Genomic DNA, 16,062 nt, shown 5'->3' on the forward strand with positions numbered 1-16,062 from the left:
ATCAGCTTCAGCTGGGAATAAGGGCACATGAAAGCAAAATGCTTAAATATTAAATAAGCACATCTGTTTTAAGTGTGACTGAAAGTGTGCAGGAAGCCGTTCACCTCAGCTGAGGTGAGTCTGAGAAAAGACAAAACACAGAGATACTAAGAAACATTCTTTAATTTTTTTCCCTTTTCAAGGAAATATTTTAAGGATTTTTAAAACTTTATCTTATACAAAAATGCATACGTCATCTTAACGTTTACACCTTTCGCATGTGAACATACTTTGACATTGTTGCAGGTCGAAACGATTACAAAACATTAAACACAAAAATGGTAAAGAAAAACAATTCTGTACAAAACACATAAGCACCTCTCATGAAGGATCAAAATGCCACCGATAATAAACATCACGTGATCGTTGATAAGCTTATACATGTTTAATAAAAGTGGGGAAGTTGAAAGAAGTTTGTTTTTTTGTTATTTTTAAAATGGGGGGAAAACATTTGACTGCATTAAAATAGTAAACCAAGACATTGTGAACTACAGGAGCGGTCAAGTGGTACTTCATCTTCACGGGGATACGAAGACTGGAGAAAATCTACATCTCCCTCACATGCACAGACTCACACAACACACACACACACTCTCACTCACACTCACGAAATGTAAGACTGATTAGAGGTGACCGTCATTAAAACTGATGATTGAGTTCAAAGTGATGGCTGTGGTGGCAGATTCCAGTCTGAACACAGAAGAAATGAAAATTTCAGGAGCTTAGATTTTAAAATGCCAGTGGTGTGTGTGTGTGTGTGTGTATGTGTTTACTCAGAAGAGTTGCCTGCTCCTCTGGTCGAGATCAAAATATGGCAGCTGTCGTTATGGCTTGTGTTCTCTCTTTCAATAGTCCAGTCAAGTAGCTTGGCTGGTGGCTCTGGACACGGTATCCACAGCTGTCGAGTGAACGAATGAATTTGGGGCGTGCACCACTCCCAGTGATGAACAGCCTGACAGGAGAGCGCCCCAAGTGCTTACGAAGAGACTCCGAGCAGGAGCTCAGTGTGGGACAGTGGCCTCTCCACTCCTCGCCTCTCGCTACCAGACTTCTGGCACCTCAAACAGTGATGTTGTAGATTCAGCACCTGGAGAAGAGGGACATGCATTTAAGCATTTGGCTTTGTGCTCAGTTTTCATCGCCTTTGTTTACAGGTTCTGGCACAGTCACTACACGGCTGAGCTCTCTTTTAGCTCTGGCTTTGGTTTCCACCAACTCCTGTCTGTCTGCTGTTAGCGTGGCTAAAAAAGAAAGAAAAAAAACACAACAGGAATGCTACTATTCATGACTTTAATGTCTGCACTGTAACCATGGATGCACAGATAATAGTAAAGGTCACTGGATTTCCTTTGCCACTGAAGAAAACATCTAACTGATGATGATGAGGTAACGGCCTGACCTGTGTCAGGCAGACTCAAAGGTTTAATAAGTCCTCACACTGACTAACACACCTTCAGACTTCTTTTTCTTGTTCTTTTGACCTTTCCTCGTCGTGGCTTGTTGCCAGGTGACCGTGCCCTCAGCATCATTAGTGGGATCGGCTCCCTCAGGACTCTCCTCCTCCTCATCATCATCATCAGGGACCAGACTCAACCCCGCTGAATCTGATAAATCTCTGCAGGGCACAGAAAACATTCAGCTACTTAACTCACAGCAAACTGGATCTCAGTAACAGTATAAATGTTCACAACCATTTCACTCACGCTGTCTTAAGCCATCCTTCTGAGGTCTTGCTCTCTACAGCGTCTGTGTTTGCCTGTCCACTTATGTCTAGGAAACAATGACAAACAGTGCATGAGAACCAAACTGGACTTCCTTATAGCATATATATACACTGTGTTTTACTAATGTTTGGACGGATACACTTGAACACTGTCACATCACATAAGCTTCACAAAGCTTGTACTGGCCCAGAAACCTCTAAATCAAAATGTGTGTGAAAACAAATGGCTCCTGTTACAGGACCAATGGACAGAATAATGGAAAACGGACACATTTGTTGAGACTACAAAAACTGGAAGAAAAAAAAAAGCCAGCAAATACATGAATAAATCTAAAATCTGATGTGAAAAAAATTACCCAGACTTCCTTGATTTAATCTCATTTGTTGTGATGATTATTCACATTACAGCAAAAATCATAATCACAATTACTGCCGTCAACACTGAGAGCACGATCACTGATTGGCTTTGGAAACAGCGGCTTTGTCGGCCGGCTCACTTGACCACAGTGGGCTGAACTAAACACGCCCTGCAGCCTGGCTGAGAGTTTGGGCTTTCAGAGCGGGGTGAGAGCGCTCTGCTGTAAAGGAAAGGGCTGCGCTGGATTTATGATCCATATAAAACAAGAGCATCATCGCAAAACAGAACACAGCACAAAAATCACTTATCTCGTTTGCCTTGTTTTCAGAATCACTGGAAGCCACGACCGTAATTGAAAATACAATTTCATTACTTGGCCGGCCCTCCCACCTGCGCTCTCCCTCAGGGAATGTCTACCCAGTACTTTTCTAGGGAAAACCTGCTGCATGTGGCCACCCTGCAGTAGGAAAATACTTATGCACGGATGCGTTCACACACCATCAGTTTTCATCTTCTTGCTGCCTGTGCTATCCAGGTATGAGTAGTGACTCCAGCCGTCTGTAATTAGAGCCTCTCCGGTCCCCTGCTCTCCCTGAACGGGACTGATGCTGCGTTTCCTCAAACCCCTAGAACAAAAAAAAAATACATCAATATAAATAGAAACTGTGCATATCTGCAAAAAAGCCTAAGTGTTATGTGAAAAATGCAACGTGTATCAGCACAGGTGTACCTGGGATATCCAAAACCAGCAGAGGCAGTGGAGGAGGTATAGTGAGATTTCACCCAACCCTCCTCTCCCCAAGTCTTGGCCGTCTGCCCCGTCTTCTCCTTGTCCTGCTGCTTACTCTGGACGTACTCTGCATACGTCTGGATCCTGTAACTTTCTGCATAGCGGCTGGTGTTCATAGCTGCGTGATGAGAGGAACATGTCAGATTGCATCAACATTTCTGTGTGCAGAAGACAGAATCCAGTCTGGTGTGTGTATATTCAGCTGCTGGGTCAGACTCACCTATCTGTACCTGGTCTGTCTGACTTAAGGACACAAATGCTGATGTGTCATCTATCCATGAAACCTGGATGTTTCCTGAGTGGATAAAAGAAGGAGAAAGTGAGTGTAAAACAACAGATCAGACTGCTGAATCATCAGGCAAAGCCAAGTCTTACCAAAGGCACTGAACAGCTGGTAGAGGTCACTCGTCTTCCATTCTTTTGGGAAGGTGACATACAGGACATGGTCTCTTTTAGGTTGCACTGTAAGAACGGAAGAGGTTAGCAAGAAAAACAGCAACAGGTCAGAAGGACAAGTGGTGTCAATGTTATTTCATATTAACAATGAATCAAAAGAAAACCCAAAGCTGACGTTAACAAGTGGTGGAGACATTAAAGCACCTGGCAGGCTATGATGCAGCTAAGTTGACAGCATAACAGCTGTGTCTTTCAGGTGTTTTTCTGGGCCCCGGTGGTCAAAACTCACTAACTGCAGCTTTAAAATGTGCCCGGTGGCGTTTCCTTGTAAACATTTGCAAAGCAGATTCTTTAAATAGTTTCAATCACTCAGTTTACAACCACAGGCTGTGTATGAATTAGAGGATGTAGCCCCCAGGGCTGAAAAGTGAAGCCAATGCAGAAATGCATTAAACCTGCATTTCTTTCTAATGGTCAGCAGGGGGCGACTCCACTGGCTGCACAAAGAAGGCTGATTGTATGTAAGCTTATGAGAAAGCCACCCTACTACACACTTGGGTTTGTCACCCCAGTAAACATTTTTCTGATGAGTTTATGGTATCAGTTGCTCGTTTCAAGTCTTTTTGTTCAGTGCAGCACGATGTTCATTTACTAAATTATGGTCCCATTTAGAGTAAAATGGACGATAAAGCAGGGGATGCTTCAGGGTGTGGCTGCCTTGTGATTGGCAAACTATGACGAGCTATCACAACGACCTGTCAATCAGTAGCAATGAGCATCGACCCCTCACTCCACCTTCTTGTCCAAATAAAGTCACTTCTGGCTCCAAATGACCAAGATTTGACCAAGATTGTGACAGCGTCAGGGAGGCTACGTCCACTTCTTTATTGTCTATGTTTACATCCATGTTTTCTACATTGCATGAGTGCATTGCAGCATTTCTTTGCCAATTAGTGCCACTGACTGTTGCTCAGCAGAGTGTAGCAGCAGGAATATAAAACTCCACAGGGCACGTTTGAGCATAGCAACACTTTTTCCAAGCATGCAGTCAATGCAACAATCCTGACATACAGCACGTCCCCGCTGCACCACGTGATCTTACTCACAATCTGGTCCTGTGATGTTGAGGTAGGGAATATCGATTATCCTCATCAGGAAAAGCCTTGAGAACAGAAAAGAGAATATACATTTGTTGAAAAGATTTTAGCAGTTCATGAAAGAGGGCAGCAAATACAGTGCATTCAAACGAATCTCTTACTTGTTGAAGAAAGGCTCAATTAGTTTGGAGCGAGCCGAGATGTACGCTTTGGGTGGAGTCAAGAAAGAGCCTGTGAAGAACGCCAAGCACAACCGAGTTAAGGAACATGTATTTAGACATTTTTCTTATTTTCACACAGGATCAGCGTGATTGTGTGTGCTACCCAGGTAGTTGGCCATCGAGATGAAGCAGAGGCCAGTGATGTAGGCGTCGTACCCAGCCTCGTGGAGCTGCTCTTGGGCTGTGTCATAACTGTGGAACCCCTCTGCCGTTTCTGACAGGAACAAAGAAGAAAAGTGTCAGCAGGATTTTCTTCAGCTGAGAGATTCAAGCAAGTGTTTGTGTGTTTACTCACCAACTTGTGGTGACTTGAAGGGGCTCTCCTTCAGCTGTTTCTCCAACTCTGCCAGAGAGGTGTTTGTGATCAGCTCCTGAAACACAACATTTCAACTTCAAACAGGGAGACCAACTCTGTATTTTAACCATAACAATGTTCAGTGAAGTTGGAAGGTTTGGTTTTTTCCCCCTAAACTTTCCTAAAATATCCAATGACAGACTACAATTTGGAACCACTGGTATTCGAGCATTGAAGGAGACCATTTACCTTAAAAGGCTGAGTGGACGCCATCAACTTTGTGTCCAGAAGTCTGCAAGAGGTTAGAAGACCAATAATGCATCAAACATTAAAAAGCAGAGAAAAGCATCTCTTGTGAATATGAGGAGGAGGAGGAGGAGAGGAACTTTACCTTGGGAAAACACACATTGTGACCTCTTTAAAGTCTTGAAGATCCTGGAAAGATGAGCATAAATAATTCATTAATAATGTCACCCAGCTATAAACTGCCATTTAATGCAGCCAAAAGGCTCTGTATTTAAAACAAAGTTTGTACCTCTGGCAGAGGGCAGTAGAACTGGTGGATGGTGTGCATCACATCCAACAGCATGTTGTGGCCAACAACAAGTTTACCCTGTGTGTCAGGTGAAATGGGTTCAGGGTTTAAGATAGACTATCCAAAAGTATTTAAGAACAAGAGTTTAATGCTCAAAATGATGGTGTACTTGGAGATTTAGAAGACGATTTACAGTTGATGTGAAAAGAAGTTGAGGTTGAAAAAGGCTGAGGTCGACTCACAGATTTAGAGATGGCGTGGATGACCCTGGAGAAGCCGACAGCATCATTTAGCTCCTCCTGCTCTCTCTCCAGTTTCTGCTGCTCCCTCCTCTTCCTCTCCTCTTCATCTACTTTGCTGACCTGGATGAAGCGCTCCTTCTGCAAACATACAGAACTTGCATCAATATTTTATATAATTCTGCAAAAAAGAAAAGGGCAACATTGGTAGAAATGAAACATGTTCTTACCTTTTCTGTTTCGATGGTTTCCACGTGAAGCCCCTTAGGAAACCTGCCAAAGAAACACAAATCTTAAACTTCTACAAAACAACACAAAAACAATAATAACAGCAAAACAGTTGCCTGATACTCACTTCCAGTTCAGTGTTTGGTATATGAGCTTTCTCTGAAACCTGGTAATGAAACAGAAACATAAGTGGAGATTAAGAAAATACAGAATGTACATGATACAAGTTCAGTGTAGGTGTGGTATTTTGAGATGGGCTAGATTACCCAGTACATGGCTCCAAGTCCAAAGTCTTCTCTGAATTACTGAAAAGGGCCTCAACCTTCCCTCTGTGGGGAAAACAGAGAGTAAACGGTCAAAACACAAAATGAGCAGACACCGATGTAATCATGAAAAAGTTGCCTTCCTGTTCTTAGTCGGCCTTGGAATAACAGGATGTTCACAGGGGACTCTGAGAGTGACGGTCACTCTCACGTGACTCCTAGTGATTCCTAAGATCAGCCTCAGGTGTCTCATATTAGCCAGAAATGCACAATACAGATTTTTTTTCAGCTAATATGACAACTGATAATTTCCCATTTACTGTTTTAAATCTGTAGTTTATGCACACCTGAGGGTAAGGCTAAGATGCAGTTAGCCAAGATGGAGGATTTAATATTCCATAGCTCTGAACAAACCAAACCTATTTGGCATCACACGATAAGATTTATTGTGTTAAAACTCAAATTGCATTTTTGTCATTTTCCTCTTTAACTGTAAAAAAACATCAGCAGCAACATCACAACTGCTGACATTATGAGCAGGACAACACAACCTTAAAGATGCATACCGACACTGACTGTATTGGAGTGCGTAGATGCTGCGCTTGTTAAGTCAATAAAAGCAATCTGGCTTCATATTATTGGCTCTATTTATCAGCTATGATTTAATTATTGGACTAATAAGTAATAATAGAAATTTGATATATTAGCATGACAGAACTAAGCATCTATCACTATGCGTAAGTTCTCAGTTCTCCTTACACAACCCTGTCAGTACCCGCAGCTTTGTAACATCACGGTCTGAAACAAGAGCCACATCCTGTCTTCAGTGCATGTTTTACCCACACCTGGAATCTGTCAAAAGAGACTCCATGTGTACTGTAACAACTTACATGACCCTGTTGATGAAGTCTTTATGCTCCTCAGGTACATGTGCAGGGCCTTTGGAGGAGGATGGGGAGACAAAGGACGGGGTTCCTACACCGTTAGCATGCTGATTTCTCCTCTCCTCTGACTGCTCCCTCAGCTGGGCTTCCTCCTCTTGATTTAGGTATGGGATTCCTTTGAAAAAACCAGACGCATTCATTTAACTTTTATGTAGTGAAATAAGGGTGAACCAGAACAATTACAGACCGTGCAGGCTCAGCAAAGCTGGCAGAAATTTTATGTGTATTTATATTTTTGGAAGGGTGAATGTAAGCAACATCATAACCCTTCACCTACTGTGCAGGCATCGCAGCATTAAATATAAAGACTTACAGCCAGACCGTAAAAGTTAACTGAGCCAATAGGAAAACTGAATGGCCATTTGTTTAAAAATATATGCATGTCCCATGTTGGCAGCCATTCAAAGCTCTGGAACCAGGCTAACGAAGGACCACTGTCACAAGTCTGAATGAAGAGCATGTGGCCCGGGGCCAGCTGCTCCAAAGCCAACATTAAGGCTGGATGTTCAAAAGGTTTAAATACAGGTGCCAAGATGGAGGTTTCTGAACTAAATTTACTATTTTTTCTTTCTGTACCAACACATTTTTCTACAAGGACCCTGTTTATCTAACAAAATTAGGAGATAAATACACAAACAACTGGCTAAACACTCAATTTCCATGTGTGAAAGTTCGATACATGGTGACATGAACTCAAACCAGCAGGTAGTTAAATATGGTTTGAAACCAAGAGCTACACACGAGACTCACCATCACAGAACACCTTGTTGAAATCAAAACCCTGACTGGCCAGGAAATCAATACTGGAACTCTGCAACGACAAAGACGATCTTCCATTTTCTCAACTTTCAAACAAAAAGCTAACAGATGCATCCTCTTTTTTCAGCTGATCATGCATTTTCAGATACATTTTTAAACCACCAAAATCGTCACCGTCAAAAGTCATTTATCTCAGTTCACACAGAGGCAACCCAATGGCCCTGAGGAGCAACAATGACTTACCTGACAGATGAACTTTATGTCAGGGGATGTCCTGTTGAACGGTTTCGGGAAGATATAAAAATTAAAAGGCTTTATGATATGCCTGCAGAAACGGGAATGCGGGAAACAGAACAATAAAATTAGTGAGATCATTGCAGTTGCTGAGAGTCTATCACATTAACCTGCATGACAGTCACACAAAAGCTGGAATACTTCTGTTATTAGTAGTTAGCTGACAACCCAATGATTGCATTGCGGGAAATCTAAGTAAAATATTGCTTTGTTGGGCCATTTTTTATTGAAACTAAAATTGATGATAAAACTGTGCTTCACAAGATTTGACCTGCCTGGGTCAACCTGCTCAGACACTCTGGGGCAAAAATCAGGAAGTATGATCTCTACAGTTTGTCTTTTAGAAACATGCATCACAAGAGCCCACATCTGAATAACAGATAGATGGAGGCTAGATTTTGACAAAGGGACTTTCTTCGTCAGCTGGTATTTTGCATCAGTGTTGCACATTCCATTAAATCTAAATTAGACAAGCACAAATGAGATGGCACACAGTAAGCCTGGATGCTTTGGGGGTCTTTTTCTCATTTGTCCAAATACCTATGCCAGATCTAAAATGATGTATTTGACTGGAAGACATCACTCACTTTGACTTTGCCTGGTCGTACTTGAATGTGCATAAACCAAACTGGAACAGCAGGAAGTCCATGGAGTGCTGGTGGACAGACAGAAACAGAAATTAGACGTGTTGAGACTGTGGAGGGAAACCAGGCTGCACCGGAGGTGTGCAGTAACTCATCAATTCTGCAGACCTTTTTCAGCTTCGTGTACCGCTCCTCCGGTGTGTCCAGCCCGTTGGTTAGTGCGCTGACATTAGGACCGTCGCTTATCCCTAAAAAGACACATGTCAAAACTGACATCCACAGCTTTCGCTATCACAATCTCACTTTCTGCTAAAACTCTTAGACGGTTACCTGAAAATTCTCCATCGATGGCAAGGAAGTCAGCCTCCTCTATCGCGCCGTACACCGCGTTTAAACAGTCTTTGAAATCTGGAAAAAAGGACAGTGCGTGAGGAAACAGCGCTCGCCAGAGGAGGAACACACAGCTAAACCCGCAGCCACATATCAAGCTAGCTAGGTAGCTAGCTAGCCGCACGAACACTGAGGAATGAAAGCCTTTTGCATTTTAAATATAGATATTCCAGGTCACCGCTCATTTGTGCATTACCATGATGTATAAAGCGGGTTAAAAAATTCAGTGAGCCAAATCTGGCTGGCTACTTACTTCGGCGTGTCACCTCCATCCCTGCACAATGACTGCACCCGGCTGACAGCTAACGTTAGCTAGCCTACGTCAACTGGCTTTTAACCGTTTTACAAACACTTCCGGGGCCGCTGCCTCGAGACAAAGTAGCGCCGCAAAGCTTCGGGGTTTTCGTTTTATTTTTGTAGTTGAGAGAGATGCCATTGAAGACTTAAAATGAAATTCCTTATACTGTATCTTAATATTATTTTTTTCATGTTTTTTTTTTCTGCCGCGGATTCAATTGTACTTTCCTGTTCCTTCTTGATAGTTTGATTGAAATTTAAGTTGCTATCAATATATATACATATAAACCAACCAGTCCTTCATCTTAGAAGCATATTTGAGGACTAATTCATGTCAATTGTCTAAAGATCATAAAATCACAAAGTTATGGACAATTTACAACTTTGTAGTTGTGTCAGTACAACAGGAAGTGTTGACCCACACAAAAATGAAATGCAACCATAAATCACTTCTATTTTTAAGTTGTAGTTATTGTTTATTATTTATGGATTTGTAGTGATTTTGCCTTATCTATCTATCTATCTATCTATCTATCTATCTATCTATCTATCTATCTATCTAATTCTAATTAAGTTGCCAGTGCAGATGCAGTGTGACCTCATGCAGGGAGATTAACTTTTGGTCACAGGGGGTAATCTAAACGGGGAAAAAGTCTGAACTTGAGAGACCAAACACGAGATGAAGGCACAGATACAAGGAGCAGATGTTGAGCAAAATCCATCACAGTCTCCAGTATAGCTGGAGATATCCACAAAAATCTGCCTTGCATGTGAGCAGGATTTGTTGCTTTCATTGTGGATCATGGTCGGACCTCCTACATTCACGAGTTTAAGTTGTGATTTCAGGTCATGTCTGTGAAGTCAGGTTGATGATACACCTGGCTGCTGCAGAGAGACAGAACAGTTCCTGTGATTATTATCTGCAGTTTCTATTCCAAGATGAATATAAAAGTCTTTTTCGAAAGAGAATGTCTTCACTGTGAAAGCAGGGTGCGGTATTGAAATGCAAAGATGACATTTCAAAAATATGGACAGGTTTTTTTTTCCTGTCTAATGAAGGGAAGCAGGAAAAGGCTTCAGTTTTTATGTCTAATGTTCTCTCCAGGGGTGTAAAGCTGTAGAATTCTATATTTTTGACAGTGTTTTACAGATATGTAGCCTTCAGATTCAAGGCTTTTAAACGCACAATAGAAATCTATATTACTGTTAGTCAAATACACTTGTCTATGCATACAACAAGCTGCATTATGTATGTCTTTGGAGAGTTTTCTTGCCTTGTAGCTTGGCTCTAGACCTGCTATACACTCACTCCAGATTATTATTATTATATTTTTCACAATGACAACAAGCGGAGGAGAAAACAATTACAAAACTCTGCAAGGGAGATCAAAACCATCTTATTAAAGCAACTCACTTCAGAAGAAACAAAAGGAAGAAGGAGGACACAAACAAACATCAGGATGACAAGCAGACAGAAGTGACAAGGAAAAATAGATTACAGCAGAGCACCACATGGTGACAAATGCTTACATAAGTGATAAATGACGAGGCAAATTAAACAGATTTAATTAAATGTGGTTGATGCATGGAAGTGAGAGTGGGAGGGAGCGTGTGTGTGTGTTTACGTGTGTGTGCTGAACTTTAACAAGGGGCACTTGAATCACAATTGATCTTTGGGATGCCTTTATTTTTGAGTGACCTTTAAGGTGTCATTTCAGATTTACTGCTGTTCTGGTCCCATACGCAGACACACACTGAGGCAGAATCGTGAAATCTGTGATGTGTTGCTGAAAAAGTATAAAGATATCCGGTCAACTTTCTCCAGCTTGAAGAAATGATTTGTCATAATGTAGTTTTAAGGTCTGTTACGCCTGTGAATAGAAATGCCAAACAGCTGGACTTAACCTGAATCATACTGGTTGAAAATTTTTCCCCGAACAGGTTTTCCCACTCATTCACCATCAGACATCAGTGTATTGTTTGGACCAGAGAGTCCGAGATGAGAAATTCACTCTTGCTTGACTCCACACTGGCAGTCTCAGGAAATCAATTTCTCCAAACGACTTTTGCTCTTTGTTGAGCAGAAACTGTAATATTGAGAAAACTTTTTATATCCTTAAAGCATAGGCTCATATTTTTTAATGCCCTCATGCACATTTCCCCAGATTTCCCTCATCTGAAAACAGGGTGTATAAATAAAGGTTTTTGTATGTGGTGCTGGAGCTGATTGTATAAAATTGACTTCTTAAGTTCAGCTGAAATTAATATGACATTTCAGCAGTCTCAGTTAGGCAAATGCAAAGGGTACCAAATCTTCCCAAGTTACATTCTTTACAGTACAAAATTTTCTCTGTGTCAGCTGAAATTCAGCCCACATGTATGGGTGCACTGCCAGGCTACAGCTGGGTCCCTGGCTTGAGCCTGTATACAATGCCAGACATCTTCTGCTGAGAAGTGCTGAAGAAATTATTAATAGTGTGTTACTGACAGGTCATCCTGATCCTCAAGGTGCTACAGTGCTTTTTGAGGACTGATGTTCAAATGGAAGCAGAGCGTCCATGCTAGCCAGTCTGTGAGGCCGCATCAGACGCAGGGCTGATTTGGACTAAATCCTACATGCTCACAGTGACAGGTATAACATTTAGCATGTTCACCATTTTAGATTAGTGTGTTAGCATGCTAACTTTTGCTAATTTTGCAGTAATTTTGGGGCTGATGGGAATGCTATTAATTTTGTGGGTATTTGTTCATAGACCAAAGAATTGGACAAATTAAAAATTGGACCTCATGATGGCACAGGAGGAATGGATCACCAAAACTGCCTCTTCATTCTGAGGGTTAGAGTTAGGGTTCATGACAATCCATCCAACAGCTCTGGAGACATTTCTTGCAAAGCCATAAATTTAAACCTCAAGGTGGCACTACAGGGAAAGTTAGAGGATCACCACAAGAAGGATTCATCTTCTGGGAACCATGAATGTGTGAACCAAATTTCATCTCAATCCATCTTGTAGTTTTTGTTATTTCAGTCTGGACCAAAGTGGTCCAACCAACTGACTTTGCATCCTGACTAATCTGCACATCATGCCTGTCAGTACTGTACATGTGCAGAGGTCGGGTCCTACCGCATGACGCCTGGGTATTCTAACCCTAACTGTTCCCCAACCAATTACATTCTAGGGCCACATTTTCACACGTGTAGAACAAATCAGGTTTCTGGTCCAGATCAGGCAGTGACACATGCCTCTACGAACACAGTAACTCAGGGTGTTAGAGGACTACTTGGAATCACTGTGAATCTGGGTTCAATCCTCCACATGCTACAGCGTCTTTTCAAGGCTGGAGTCCCAATTAAAGAGTCAAAACCTCTCCAGAGTCAAACCTTTTCTGATCAATAGCTCGTATGTTGACGGACTGTCTGGGGGTATTGAGGATGTGGATTTGATCCCCAGGTGATGCTGTTCATTTTTAAAGTCGATGTCCAAAGGAAAGACATAAGCTAAGATTTTGAGGCAGGGTTTTGACAAGGAAGATGAAATAAAAAGACAATATGTCTGTTTCTGCTATATTGATTGTTACTGTCCATCGTGAGTCCAACAATTCTATTGGGGTATTCTTTCAGACACAGACTTCAAGGGTCTCTAAATAAATAGTACAAGGAGTTAGATGACTAAAGGGGCTTCCTTTGTCATCAGGGTAGGTATTTTGATGAAGCAAAGAGTGAAAAATAAGCTACAAGAAAAAAAGCTTTCTCCATCCCAGTAACTTATACTGTTATATGACTGTTTAGCTGCTTGGAAGGAGTGGATTCAATCTTCAGGGTGATGTCCAAATGTCCAAGTGACAGACCAAAAGCTCTAAGAAAGGAAGTTCAATTATGTGATGAGAGGGCTACTCTTAGAGAGCTCAATTCTCAAGCATGACTGTGAGTTTTGAGGGAATGAAGAGTAAAAGACGCTCAAATATTTCAAGCCCAGTAACTCGGGATGAGTGCTGCTTGGAAGCTTTGAGGATCTGGGTTCAATCTTCGGGTGATTGAGTCTGTTTTGAAAGCTGATGTCTAAAGGAGTGAAAGGCTCTAAGAAGCTGAAGTATCTCTGGCTCAATAGCTCAGGGTGACTCTTTTGAAGTTCTGAGGATATGGGTTTGATCTTTATGTGGCCAAGTGAATTTTGGAACCCAACACTCAAAGCGACGCCTTAAAAACACTCAGCGAGAAGGTCCCAGCGTGGACAGAGACTTGGTGGTATGGGGTGGGGGCTGGGTTCATCGTCCAGAGAGAAAGAACCCAGAGGTTATGTGAAGGAGAAGGATGAGAAGCTGAAATTTTCCTGAAGTGCGGAGCGGGCCTTAATGTATGCAAGGCCAATCATGCTCCAAAATCATGGACAACCCTGTCTGGAACCAGGTGATTTTGTGATTTAGTGATGGATATTCTCAAACCAACTGATACACAGTGAACCAGGGGCTTTTGGGGCATCTGAAAGTCCTCACACCTAAACGGCTGGATAGGCTGATTGCTAATGACTCTCAAAATGACATATGATGGTTGAAAAGTACCGGCAGTAGGCATATTTTATTGGTTTACGTTGTGAAAGAGCCATAGTTTGGTTAGGTTTAAGCATCAAACGTACTTGGTTTGATTTAAGAAAAGATCATGGCTTGGGTTGAAATACGTACATTACTGTTATGTGCATGTCATCATAATAAATGTAGTGTTTTGATGGCTTGCCTTGTTGAATTACTTCAAGTTGAGGCAGGTTGTGAGGGTGCAGAGAGAAAAAGCGTTCTTCAAATCCAGGCAGGTTGGATTTTGACAAACTGGTAATTAAACAGCAATATCAATGAGAGAACATCAGCAAAGCCTTACGCACTTGGTACAGGTGAAACCATACAATATTAAATTCTCAATTATCTTGCTTGAACGTTTGTCCCAGAACAAGACAAGCATTTTGAAAAAATGGAGAATCGTTTTGACAGGTTTGGAGATGAACATTCAACAATACAACAATTTAAAACGGACAGAGGTCTGGTTGCTCGTGGCATCTCATCTTGAATTTTTATTCAAGCTCGCTGCATGTACCAACCCCTGTACTGTACGTCATGTTCTCCGGATATTACTTTGAGATTAGTACAAGTCCTCATGTTGATTTGTGTCTTTTTAAATTCTAATACAGTTTTTCTCCGCTGATGTGATACTATGTGTCAGAGAAGTCTGACATGAGAAAACATCAACTAATAGTGTGTTGTTCACCCGAGTTTGACATCCACCATGATCCCTTCATATTCCTGCTGCATAGTCGGATTTGCTGGAACACAATCAACCAGTGAAAGAGATGCTTTTCAATTTGGATGCCATAATACAGTGTTTAAACAAAGGCTGTCATATTTGCCACACTGCAAAATCAGGCTAAAAGCTGCACAATTTCTCAGACATTTCTTAACTGTTAATTTGTAAAGATTGTTTTGCCAGTGAAAACCTCATGAAAATATGACTTTTCAGAGATACATGGTTGTCATGGGACAGCGACACTATAAACATATGATGATCTTAAGGATGATGTATGGCTGCCGGTTAAACTAGCCAACAGTATTTTAAGTAGTCAAAATTATCTCAACCTTAAAGATCTACTGCAGTAAAATAATTAAACTTCTAAAACTTTAAGTACACTTTGCTGGTAATAATTGCATACTTTTACTGAAGTATGGTTTTGAATGCAGGACTTTTTACTTCTCCCTCACAGTGTGGTACTTTCACGAAAGTAAAGGAACTGAACACTTCTTCCAGCACTGCTTGTGAGGACTGAACGTTGGAAAACTCCAAAACTTCATGAAGTGTCCAATAAGTTTAAAAGTAATCCTTGGTTTGAGTACAATTTCAAATACACAGCCACCATAGGGGGGCGCTATACTCCGCAATTTGAGATGAGTTGCCATAGTGCTTTTAGACGGTCCCTCCCCTCTTCCCTTTCTCACACACTCACACACACACACACACACGCACACACACACACACACACACACACACACACACACACACACCTGTATGTGGATGCTTGAGCTCACTATACAAGGTTTCTGCTCCCTCATTTTTTTTCTTTTTCATCACAGTACATCATAGCTTTTACAGTCAAAAGGAGCACAATGGGGAAGTCGCACGCCAGGCAGAGACAGGAAGTGAATGAAAGAATGAAGTACAGCCACACTGAGGGAGAGAAAGGCAGGAGGGGTGGAGGGATGGAAGTGGTGCTGAAATATAAAGCAGGCTGATGGGAGACCATTAGGATCTGTCAAATGAGTGTGTCTGTCTGTTGTTTGTTTACTGATCCAACCAGTAGGCATCTCTGCAATCAACCTTTTTCAGAGCACACAAAATAAACTGAAGAGAGGACACGGGGATAAAGCTGGTGGGCAAGGAAAATATGTTAGTGAAAGAAGCAATCAGGAAGGTTGGATGAAGGTCAAAGGGGGCGAGAGGCCGGAGATTTGTAATGCAGCAGGTATAAAGGAAAGGACACTTAAGACTGAGGGAGCACAGGTGGAAGAAAGACAGAAAGAGTCTGGTTGTAATGTGACAGTTAGGGGTTCAATAAACATTTTCTAGGCTGTC

The 16,062-nt window shown here is 41.7% G+C and overlaps 1 protein-coding gene across 1 annotated transcript; it reads right to left on the bottom strand.

Moving 5' to 3' along the window:
* Positions 1–144: 144 nt before the first annotated feature.
* On the bottom strand, positions 145–9,485 carry parn (poly(A)-specific ribonuclease (deadenylation nuclease)). Its single transcript, XM_076728625.1, has 25 exons — positions 9,409–9,485; positions 9,096–9,173; positions 8,934–9,013; positions 8,769–8,836; positions 8,131–8,212; positions 7,879–7,939; positions 7,075–7,243; positions 6,188–6,250; positions 6,049–6,087; positions 5,924–5,966; positions 5,697–5,834; positions 5,455–5,532; positions 5,311–5,354; positions 5,169–5,211; positions 4,920–4,995; positions 4,728–4,838; positions 4,565–4,634; positions 4,413–4,468; positions 3,286–3,372; positions 3,131–3,205; positions 2,851–3,028; positions 2,619–2,746; positions 1,743–1,809; positions 1,491–1,654; positions 145–1,126 (listed from the first exon to the last, which is right to left on the bottom strand). Exons 1-25 carry the CDS (start codon positions 9,425–9,427, stop codon positions 1,080–1,082), a joined length of 2,064 nt encoding a protein of 687 aa, XP_076584740.1. The 5' UTR covers positions 9,428–9,485; the 3' UTR covers positions 145–1,079.
* Positions 9,486–16,062: the final 6,577 nt, after the last annotated feature.

Source organism: Chaetodon auriga, chromosome 4 (genome assembly GCF_051107435.1).
Source record: "Chaetodon auriga isolate fChaAug3 chromosome 4, fChaAug3.hap1, whole genome shotgun sequence".
In the NCBI taxonomy this organism is placed as follows: Eukaryota; Metazoa; Chordata; class Actinopteri; order Chaetodontiformes; family Chaetodontidae; genus Chaetodon; species Chaetodon auriga.

What these genes read in the sequence shown, in the direction of transcription:
- parn (XM_076728625.1), bottom strand. An exon ending in TACCAAACACTGAACTGGAA is followed by an intron (nt 5,967 to 6,048) that starts GTGAGTATCAGG and finishes TTTCTTTGGCAG; the next exon opens with GTTTCCTAAGGGGCTTCACG. An exon ending in GACAGACCAGGTACAGATAG is followed by an intron (nt 3,029 to 3,130) that starts GTGAGTCTGACC and finishes CTCATCACGCAG; the next exon opens with CTATGAACACCAGCCGCTAT.